Raw genomic sequence first — 11,249 nt, forward strand, 5'->3', positions numbered from 1 at the left:
CTTTGGCTACCTCAGACATTATGCTGTTGTTTTAGTAAGAAGAGGGGCTGAACAGGAAACTAAAAAGGTAGCTGAGGGAAAATAAGTAGATGCACGGTCCTGCCCTTGGACTGCTCAAAGTACACTTTTTTATTTTTAAGACTAAAAATCACCCTGACCAGGTCAACTTACCTCAAAGGGCTTTTCCAGGCCTGCTGGCCTTGTAGATTTTCCAACTGCCGAACAAAAAGTCAGTTTCTGCATTCATATAGCACAACATATCTTGGTTCTACTTCATGCAGGACCCGAGTGAGTGCGTAGGGATCACTGCAGCCCTGCAGTGGATGAATGATTGTGAGCGGGTTCTTGAAAATGCCCGTAGTAACAATCTGAGGGTAAGTTCACATGGAAAATCTTCAGGAATGGTCTCTTCAATACTGCTTTTCTTGGCTACTGCTTAATTCTTTTGCTATCTTCCTTCTCTACCTTCTCTCTCTTTTTCCTCCTCAGTTTTTCCCTATCATTTGGGATTATAGTCCGGTCTTGCTGCTTCTTGGGTTTTGCATTGTTTTTGGACGAAGCTGTGAGTTTTGGCTTTTTTTGGCTTGAGGCCCTCCATCTGGTCTGGCATTTTCCTTTGGACTTGACAGCTTTTCTGTCCTGAATGCACACTTCTGCAGCTTTTCTCATCCTTTCCAAAGGTTTTTGTGTTATACAGTCTTGTTAAAAAAAGCTTCTGCTCCAGCAATGATATACTCCCTGAGCTGTGCACAAGCTCGGTCCATCCACTGGCACAAATAAGCACTTGCCCCTGCAGTCAAGAAACAATACCACATTTATAAGCTGTTTACGCTGTACTGCTTATCCAGCTACAAGACACCTCTTGAGCAAATTGGTTTTTTAATGATCTAGAAGCATGCTTGCCAAATGCCTTTTACATTTGGTTGTCACAGTTTTCTCTGGACTTCGAGGGATTCTAATTTGGCATGATGTTTTTGTACCAAACAAGGTTAGAGAAGATGAATGTTAGTTTCAGCATTCCTTATTCTTATATCATCTAAAATTAGTGAGCTTTTTCCTTCTGAGCACCTGAAACGAGGGCAGATAAGGCATGTCCCTGAAAACCTGCTCGGGACAACTTTTTTGTTTTAAATGCAGAATATGAGAGAACTTAATGTAGATAATTCTGATTTTGTCAGCTGTGTTAGAGAGTCTAAAAAAAATACATGTTACACACAGTACTATTGACATCTGTGGGCCCTGAATAACAATTTTCCACAAGCTGACTCAGATAAACTCCTACAACACTAGGTGAGAGAGCCAGTTCTTATCCAGAGTCAGAACACCGTGGGTGGGAGAAAAGAGCACTTTTTTACCCTTACTATTTCCTAAAATAAAACTTGGTGAAATTTAAGGGGATGAAAAGCCCTAAAATAGTATCAGCAAAGCAGTTAGATGCATCCTTGCCTTCTACTCTCTATCCCATTTAGGTGCATCTCTCAGAGAAGCAAATTTTCAGGTGCATGAGAAGAATGTCTGAGAAGAATTAGAAGATGTGTGAGTGGAAAGGAAGCAAGACTGAACCCCTTCTTTTTTTGAACCTGAACTTGAGAAATGAGCGAATGGTATCTTGATTATTTTAAGCTTCCACATTATTAGGTTCACTGGTTTTAAGACTAAAGTACCAGTACAACATTGTAATGTAAGTCAAATTAGTTTTTTTGTAATAATACTTTTATTTTCCTAAACAGTATTGCACAGTAACCAACAGCATTCCTTCTTTAGACCCAGAACTAGATAGATACGAGTTTATGTAAAACTATTTAGTTTTACATAGTTTATGTGCATAAGCTCTTGTCTTAAGTCCACAAATTTTACTGTACTGTGCAAACCTACATCATTTAGTTAAACACATAGAAACATCATCTAGTATTCTCTCACCTGGCCCACCAAAGTCTTCACTGTTCTTATTCTCATTTTCAATCTCTTTCAGCACTTCTCTCAAAGCTTCCCATTTTGGGTTACTTTCTAGAACCAATTCCCTTTTTAATTCTGAAACAAAGAAAGATTGAACATAGCAGCTCTTACAGCCAAAATTACAGCCAAAAAATAAGAACTTTAAATTAGCGGTTAGATATCAATAGCATGATGGTTGTTGGCAAATATGATATTCAACAGCCTACATATGCAACTTGTTATGCTAATAGGCTGGACAGCACTCTTACAGAAACATTTAAAAATGGGGATAAGTGCTTTAGTGAAGCGAAATTTAAAGTCTTAACTCATTCTTCAATTCTGAAACTCCTGAATATATGTATTTTTTTTATGAAAGCAATGGCAGCCTCCTAGTCATTCACATAAAATAAATCAAGCTAAACACCAATGTAGTACAACAACAATTTCATAAAAGCTCTCCCAATGATCAGCTGAACAAGCTTAGAAGAAGAACTCTTTAATTCTTTTCGTGACTCTGCTTTATGTTGTTTATTATATGCTTTTGAATTATGTCTCAACTTATCCCAGCTAACAGATTGAGATCCTGAGCTGTGTAAGACCACGTAGGGAACCATAGCACCAGTAATAACATGCAAAGCATTTGAGATCGTGTGACACTCTCCAACTTAAAATTAGGAATGATCAGTACCATTTTCCTTCTTCACACCACTTTTTTCAAAGCCTTTGCCTTTCTGATGCAGTTTCTCATCTGCAATGCGATAAACTCTAGCTCGAGCATTTACAAACATTGAAGTGCTGGAGTCAAGAAACAGCCAACCTAAACAGGAAAAGAAAGCAGTAGTAGCTTGATAATTGCAATGTGTACATGTTTCAGCCGTATCCATTAAAAGCCTCAATCTCTCATCAGTAATACCTGTGCTACCTGCTTGCTGTGTAATTACTAGCTCAATAACAGACAGAAATGTGATGCAAATCTCACACTTTTAAGTAACAGCAGTTAAGTGGGAAGATGAAAAAATTATCTGTCAATAAAAACCTACGTCCTTATGGCTGGTTATGTAAAACCTAATTAGATACCTTCATATGTTTGGGATGTTAATTAAAAATATCAACATTTCAATGTTTCATGCATTAACTTGTATGCTTATTCATTATTTACCTGAATTCTCACCAAAAGCTTTTTCACTTGCTTTCAGTGACTCCAGAAGATTGAGAAAAGTGACACAATCATACTGAGTTAGATACAGTAGCAAAGTACGTAGTATCTTCAAATCCTGGACTAAAGATTTTGTCTTAGCTCCAAGTTGGTGCCAGAGAGGATCTAAGTAGTGACGTATTGTCTAGAAATATAAATTAGAAAGTTCAGGATGGCAAATATTTAATATACTAACCAAGGTAAGAATACATTTCTTTTTCTCCTTTACAGGGGATGCCACTGGTTTCCCAGTTATTAAACTTACCCAATTGAAGATGTGATGGTGAAGTACTTGTTTTGATAAGCAATCATTTTTTTGCAAAGTTAACATAATATAGATGCCTTTATGTAAGACATTTAATCAATTAGCAAATGTATATAATTTAGTATTTTCCTTTCCATATCATAATAAAATACTGGTAAAATAACAAAAAACCTCAAACTTATTTTACTGGTACTGGTCTTTACTGGTACTAGATACTTTAGTATCTAATATCCTTTACTTAAGTAAAAAACAATATAATGTCATTGAATTTTCAAAGTAAGATGAGGACTACACAGATACACAACCTACATTGTGTAAGAAAAAAACCTCCAGATATTTGAAGTACAGGAGGCCCTAGGTCAAGATTAAATCACAGATAACACATAACCATGTTTCTGTGTAACTGTGATGGTTGAAGTTTATGATTTTACCCTACAGAAAGCATACATGTGCCAAACATCGCAGATCTGCCAAAGATAGCAATGCACACACATTTAATGACATACAGAATATGTGCATATTAAGTATTACATACAGTGCTTCTCCTACTAGAGAAAACAAAAAATACAAGCAGGAAATTCAAGAGGGAAAAAGGTATGTGTGTCTAAATAACTGCATACTTATCTGTAAGATATTTTGAGCTGAAATTGCAGCCATCATAATAATAGCAACAACAACAATAAAAAAAACCCCAACCAACCATGAATCAGGATTTTGGTACTGTAGGGACTTTGGGAATGACGGAAGAACAATAGTATCAATACACAAAAACCCTACTGGCAACGGTAACATGATCATTACAGAGTAACAGTTTCTCTCCTTGTACCAATAATAAACATGTCACAAGAGAATACTCAGTTGCAGCTGGTTATTTATTTTACCAATAGTACTTTTGTTTGCATGGGAAGACAGCTTGAAGATCTACATCCCTGTTGTGGTTTAAGCCCAGCTGGCAACCCAGAACCACACAGCCGATTGCTCACTACCCCCACTTCCTCCCCCCGCTCCCGGCGAATGGGGAGGAGAATCAAAAGAATGTAACTCCCATGGGTTGAGATAAGAACAGTCCAGTAACTAAGGTATAACACAAATCACTACTGCTACCACCAATATGGGCATGACGTGCTGTGCTATTGAATACCTCTTTGGCTAGTTTGGGTCAGGTGTCCTGTCTCTGCTTCCTCCCGGCTTCCCCTCCTCTCTGGCAGAGCATGAGACTCACAAAGTCCTTGGTCAGAGTAAACATTACTGAGCAACAACTAAAAACATTGGTGTTTTCAGCGCTGTTCCCAGGCTGAAAGTCAAAACCACAGCACTGCACCAGCTACTAAGAAGGAGAAAAATGACTGCTACTGCTGAACCCAGGACAATCCCTTTAGATACACCAAAACAATCAAAATAGTTACCTTGTCAAAAGGTTTACCAATAGCATTTTCTAAAGACAAATCTTCTACTTCAAGAACTGGATTGTATCGTTTGAGTTCTCGCAGACATGCATTCAGAATGTCAAGGATTGAAGTCTGGATAGCAAGCATAGCAGGGGTCATTGACACATGTATTTCCACCACTTCAGGTTTATGCTTCTCTAAAAATGAGTTCACTGCTATATGAAATCTAAGAGGAAAACAGCTAATTAATATTTACATGGATGGTTTGTTTGATCTACAATTATTAAAACTTTGTATAAACTACAATTACAATTGCTTTAAACATAAACAAATAAGCTAATTGCAAAATAAATCAGTTTCTACTGATGTGAAGGCTCAAACAGCCTTAGAAAACCATCTATTCCACAATTATCTGTGTAGTCATTCTAGTCATGTGAGCCTAAAGTGCTGGTGAATGACCCATGGAAAATTACTGCACTAGATTCTAAATCATTACTACACAGAACAAAATAAAGCAAAAAAAACTCATGAGGGAGAAACTGAATGCGTTCGTAAAGCTTTTGGAATCACATGGATCCACAAGTAGAGTCTGTGATAAGTAGATAAGCTAAGAAGACAAGTAGAGTCTTCTTAGCTACTGATCAGGAGCAGCAGGTCCTTGTTAGAACACTGCCTTTACAGCCAACCTGTCTGTACAGGTACTTAGGTGCTAGCTGATCCTTACTAACAGAATGAGGCTCAGAGAACACTGTATCTGTGAACCTCTGAAAATCACTGGATGCCTCCCTTACTGCATCCTGCACCTCCCAGGTCTTTTCATGGTTCAGAAGCCAAGGAAGAAAATTTAGAAAGCTTCTATTTAACCTTTTATTTCCCTCCATTTCTACTTCCTTGTGGTAATGAAAAAAACCCACTGTTAAAGAGTTTACAATGCAGAATAATAGTACAGAGTGGAACCCATTCTAGCCTGCACTAAAGGAACAAACGGGCAGACCTCCTGCCCAAGGCAGGAGCATTGAACAGGTCCTGAAGCTGAAGGTCCATTTGTGGCTCTGCTCCTGAAAGACTGTGCATGTCACAAACCTGGCAATTTGGTTTCTGTGAGTCATCATTAAACACTCTTCACATACAACATGCATGTAGAAAAAGATTAAAAAAATCTGACATACAGAAAGAGAGCTCTGGAGTTTTACCACAGCTGGAAACAAATATTGCAGGAATGGCAGAGCTGACAAGACCATATTCCTGGTACTTCATGGCTTAAATAACCTGTTCAATTAGTGAAGGTTTTCTTAAGCTATTAAGAATGTCTCTCTGCTGTGATTTCTGTTGGCTAGAAGAACAGCTATACCATAAAGTTCATCCCCTTACAGTTTTAATTTGGGTCTATCTTCAAAATTACTTACAGAGATTTAGCATCTTTAAGACCACTTCTTCTGTCAAAGACCGAAAGAAATTTGTTTGGGAACACAAGAGGAGCACAGCTTACCAGTGTGACTGCATACACCTCATTTTCTTAGGAACCCACTGTAATATCATGAATCTTTTTTAAAGTTTAACCCTCCAGTGAAGAAGAGGTGCCTTACCTTGGCCACAGATAAAGTTTCTTGACAAAAAGATTTCTCATTACTCTTTCCACATGGCAAAAGCCGGTGTTAAATGCAACTGCATTATCTGTAAACGCTTTAATGAAGCCATGTTTGTTCTTCTGGCGATAAAGTCGCAAGATAAAGGCTTCCTGACAGGACTCAATTATTCTGTGTGCTTTATATACTAAAATGCCTGGCAAAAGAAAAGGTTTTGAAGTTACAAAAAGTAAAGAAAGGTCCAATTTTGTATAGGTTTCCCCATAAGACTCTTATTCTTTATTTTTTTTTCCCCCTGTAAATAAAGTACAGTAGGAATTTAAAACTTCTACAGTAACTGAACAAGTTTTCCAGGGTTCAAACCAAGCGATTCCTTAATTTCAGTACCATGGCATCCCCAAGTAGCAAAACTGGGTTAATGATGCATCTTCAGGAATAAAACAAAGCTTGTGCCTGAGTGGCAGGACTTACTAGCTTAGAAAATTCTTTACTTCTAAGGCAAAACTTGAACTTAAGCCTTTTAAAAGGAGTAAAAGTGAATGCAAGACGTAGTACATTATTACAACAATGCAACTTTGCTATGTTCAAGATTGTGGTATTTGAATCCTTTTATTAAGTTCTGGAATTACAGACTTGCCAAGTACATTCTACTGGTAACAATTCAAGTGTTACAGCATCAAAGAACTTGTGAATAAAATTAATTTGCTTTCCCCTCCTTCTGCTGTTCATATTCACACTTGAGGACAAAAAATACCATCTACTGTTAAGAGTACACCACTGGTTTTCCTCATGGCTATGGGTGCATTAGAAAAACCAGATTTCTCGTGCATGTTTTAGTACAGAGAAGTGAAACAATAGTTTAGCTACACTAAGTGTTTGAGGTGAATACTTCTGGGATTTACACCTCAGCCAAGACCTGTTAAAAACAAGGCTTATTTTTTCTCACGCTCGGCTGTGTTAAATAGCACATTTTTTCACTCCCCCTCTCATGAGGTGAAGCCTATGTGGTACTTTTATCTGTTCACAGCTTCCAGTGGAATAATAAATGCCTTTCTAAAAAGGAAGCAAAGAACATCAAACATCACAGGTTTTACCTTGGGCCTACTTAAGCTGACAAACTTACAGTGCATTTACTTGCTATAACAAGTTTCTTCAACTCAGCACCAGCCATTGATTTTAATATGTCTTTGCTTTGTAAATGAAAAAGCATCAACAAGAGACTTCCGTATAACTGCTAGCCACTCGTGATCAAATCATGGAATAACCTACTGAAAGGTATTTTTCTATCTAGATATTCGTACATGTCTTCTATGAAGCAAATTTTTCAGGACACAATAAAAATCATACTAATTTCTGAACATCTTCATATTCCAGTTTGTCAAGTTACGACTCTGAAAGGACATTAAAGAGATGCAGAATTTGTATCAGGCCAGGAAGAACATGTGCTTTACCAGAATACCTTCCTTTTAGTCAATATATCTCTGCTTAGGAAGTTAGTTCATAGTGTTGTGTAAGCTTGCATCAGTTGTAGTACACTATTAAGTATATAATTTCTGTTCTGCCAAACCCACCAGGAATAATAATTCTTTACTGCAGTGATAATTGATCTTCATTTAACTGAATTTATGTGTTCACTAGATGTTAACTCACATGTAATTTTACACTGATTTTATAAACAACATTTATAAAACCTACAAACACTTTTGATGTGTTAACTCCTCAAGAAACACGATTACAGGGGTTTGTAAGTTTTGTTGTATAGTATCACACACAGATAATACATGTTTACAACAGGATCATGTGTTAACCGAGTTTGAAATGAAGCAGCAAGTCGATCAAAGCTGTTGTCACAGTGACCTCCAGTGGCAACACAAAAACTATTAACAACTCTCCTGTCACTGGACAGGACTATTTAAAATCTTTTGTGTATTTCTTCTTTTCATACTGACAAAGTCTAAAGGTGTGGGGTTTTTTCCTCCCCCCTTCTTTGGTAGGGAAGAAAGGTAGAGAGGAAGGAGTCAAGAGGAGGAGGAGAAATTGTAGGTTGCCCAGAAAATGTGTTCACTTTTTTTTTAACCTAGAAATATCAGAATTGACAAACCTGGTGTCCTTCGGCTCTAGCATAAAAATGTTCAAAATGTTTTATAGATTAGAGCTTGTCATACACTGACTAAAAGGAAAGGGGTACAGCTTCTGTAGCACACACATTCTTCTAAGCATTCAATATTCAGTTATGTTTAGCCATTAGGATATTAACATTTGGATAACAATAAAACATTATTATATTCCTGTCTCTTAGATATCTACTTTACTAGCTCTCTGGGCTGTAACAGGGTTTCTGGCTTAGAAAAGAACAAAAAACAACAGAGGCTGGGGGAGAAAGAGAACAGAACATGAGAGGAGAAAGACAACTGTAGTATTTTTCATGTGTAACTTCTATATTACTAAGCAGGTCACAAGAGAGTCCCAAAATTTTTACAATGACAACAGCATTACTTCATAATACTGCTACTTAGATAGTGTTCAAGGTGTGCCAAGACAAAGATTAGTGACATATTGCTATTTTTTGATGGGGAAAATAATCAGGAGTGATTTGTTAATGCAAAAAATACATAGTGTGCATGGTTGATAAAACGTGACATCTAAAAATCAGCTTTAATCATGGGCCAGTGTCCTACAGACCACAGGACACTATTTCACCAAGTGCAATCAACTACTCTTCTTGAAAGCCAGTCTGAATTTTGTGTTTCTTATGTCACTGGCATAATTTAACTGATTGGTTTTCCAGCCACTTACTGATACTGGAAAGCCATCCAAATGCATGACCCACTATCTAAAAATAGTGTGGATATTTTCAAATTGCATCATTTAATAAGGCAAACAAGTTTGGAGCAAAGAAAACCATTTAAAAAAGTAATGAAAGGACTATGTATTTGCTCTTTTTCCCTCAGCCTTTGTAGAGAAAATAGAATAATTCTTCAACCTCAATACTGGCTAGTAGAATTCTTCATATGTAATTAAGCTCTATGTATTTTCAAGCAGAACAGTCTTACCTTTGTTTCATTAAACTCTTACCAGTAATGAGGTTTGCAGGAATTCTGTCAGTAAGGAAATCTACCACAAGGATTCGACTTGTAGCAAATATGACTCCTCCTTGAGTGTAAAATTCATACCGAGTATTATTTGTAACTTCATTGGTAACACGCCGAGGAAGATGAACAACTCCATCTGACCTCAGCTGATCGATAAAATACTCCTACACCAAACACAATAAAAACACACCATTGTGGTAACTGATGAAGTGGAGGCAAAAAAACTTTACTTACACACACTCTGTTCATTTTAAGAAGCTGTCCAAACCATTAGTATAGTATTAGTATAGTACAACATACTATAAGTACGTATACAAGTCTACTTATATAAGTCATATGCTTACTATAAGTAAAAATTATCATGATTTTTTTACTTCTTTGGTATACTTTGTTCAGTTTCAAATCATCCAGGTGACTAAAAAATTATGTATTCTGAGTAGTAGCTAGACAATACTTATGCAAATGTGAGCAACTGACACTCAAAGGAGCCTACATTTTCATATATTTTAATAGCACTTTTCCAGAGAACAAGCAATTTTGACACTGACTTAAGGACCGAGAATTGGGAAGATACCACTCTTTAGTCCACTCACCTGTTACCAAAGACAACTACAGCAGGTAGATCAGATACATCAAGCTCAATCTTATAAACTACAGCTGTGATATTTATTCACCTATGGTCACTACAAGAAGTCCCCCTGAGCATCACCTCCCTGACGGCGGGAAATCCGCTGGTGCAACGGAAGAGGCAGCGGCTGGTTTTGTACAAGCAGGGACAGATCCGTCAGCAAGTGTCTCCTCCTTTCTGCTCACTGGCCACTTACAGAGTTCTGCTACGTACAAGTGATGTCCATAAGCTTACTGTAGCTCGTTAATGTTACCAGGACTTCATCATGCCGCAGGAGTGGGAATTGGACCCTGATTCGAGCTGGAACGCGCCCGCTGCTGCGCCTGAGCCCTCACCCCGGTCCCCCGCGGCCTGAGGCGCCCCTCGGCTCGGAGAGGGCGGGCAGCAGCCTCATCCTCTTCCTTCTCTTCCTCCCGGGCCGAGCCGAGCCGAGCCGAACCTATCCCGGGGCCCCGCAGCGCTCGCCGCCATGAACCGGCTCCGGCTCTGAGGGAAGGGGCGGGGCGAGCGCGGTGCCGCTGTCAGGGTTCCCGCTCACCTCCTCTGCGGGGCTGGTGTTGAGCACCAGTACGAGGCTGGCAGGCTCGCAGTAGAGGCGCAGGAAGCGCAGCAGCAGGCGGTCGATGCCGAGCCCTCGGGCGCAGATCACCAGCCCATCCTGGTGGAACAGGTCCAGGAACACCTGGCTCTCGTGCTCCAGCAGCGCCGCCATGGCCGCCCGCGAGCAGGCGCACGCGCGCCAGCCGCCGCTCCCTCCCGCCACCGGGGCGGGCACTGCCCTCTGCCGGATTGAGGCGGTGCGGTCCTCCAGTGTCGCGCGCATGGTTTTCCTGCCCAGGGCGCGAGAAACCTCAGACGGAGCGGCGGAAGTACACGAGGGTTGTGAGAGCTGGCGCCGTCTGTGCTCTTCGTACGGGAGTATGCGTGTGCCGAGGGTGAATGTGAGATAGGAGGTATTTTCCTTTTTTGCTATACATTATTTGTGTTTTGTCACTAATTAATTGCGTTTCTTAAACAACAAAACCAAACTTGATTGAACTTCAGCGTGCATTCTTCACACAAGGCACCGGTACCTCAGTGTTTTCCTGGTATCTCAGTTTTTAGTGTCCTTACCTCTTTCAGTGCAGAAACGTTTCTTTGTTCCCACAGGGTGAGGGTCT

The 11,249-nt window shown here is 39.3% G+C and overlaps 1 protein-coding gene across 1 annotated transcript in view; it reads right to left on the reverse strand.

Moving 5' to 3' along the window:
* The window catches only part of ERCC4 (ERCC excision repair 4, endonuclease catalytic subunit), a gene marked incomplete at its 5' end in the record, with an annotated part of 18,288 nt that extends 7,487 nt beyond the window's left edge, over nt 1–10,801 (reverse strand). The window contains 13 exon segments of the mRNA XM_080618501.1: nt 466–570; nt 573–611; nt 613–663; nt 665–709; nt 711–761; nt 764–790; nt 1,922–2,031; nt 2,624–2,752; nt 3,095–3,275; nt 4,802–5,009; nt 6,370–6,565; nt 9,445–9,625; nt 10,628–10,801. Coding sequence (XP_080474627.1) covers nt 466–570; nt 573–611; nt 613–663; nt 665–709; nt 711–761; nt 764–790; nt 1,922–2,031; nt 2,624–2,752; nt 3,095–3,275; nt 4,802–5,009; nt 6,370–6,565; nt 9,445–9,625; nt 10,628–10,801 — 1,497 coding nt within the window.
* Between the last annotated feature and the right edge of the window lie 448 nt (nt 10,802–11,249).

Source organism: Psittacula echo (assembly GCF_963264785.1).
Source record: "Psittacula echo genome assembly, chromosome: 5".
Classification (NCBI taxonomy): Eukaryota; Metazoa; Chordata; class Aves; order Psittaciformes; family Psittacidae; genus Psittacula; species Psittacula echo.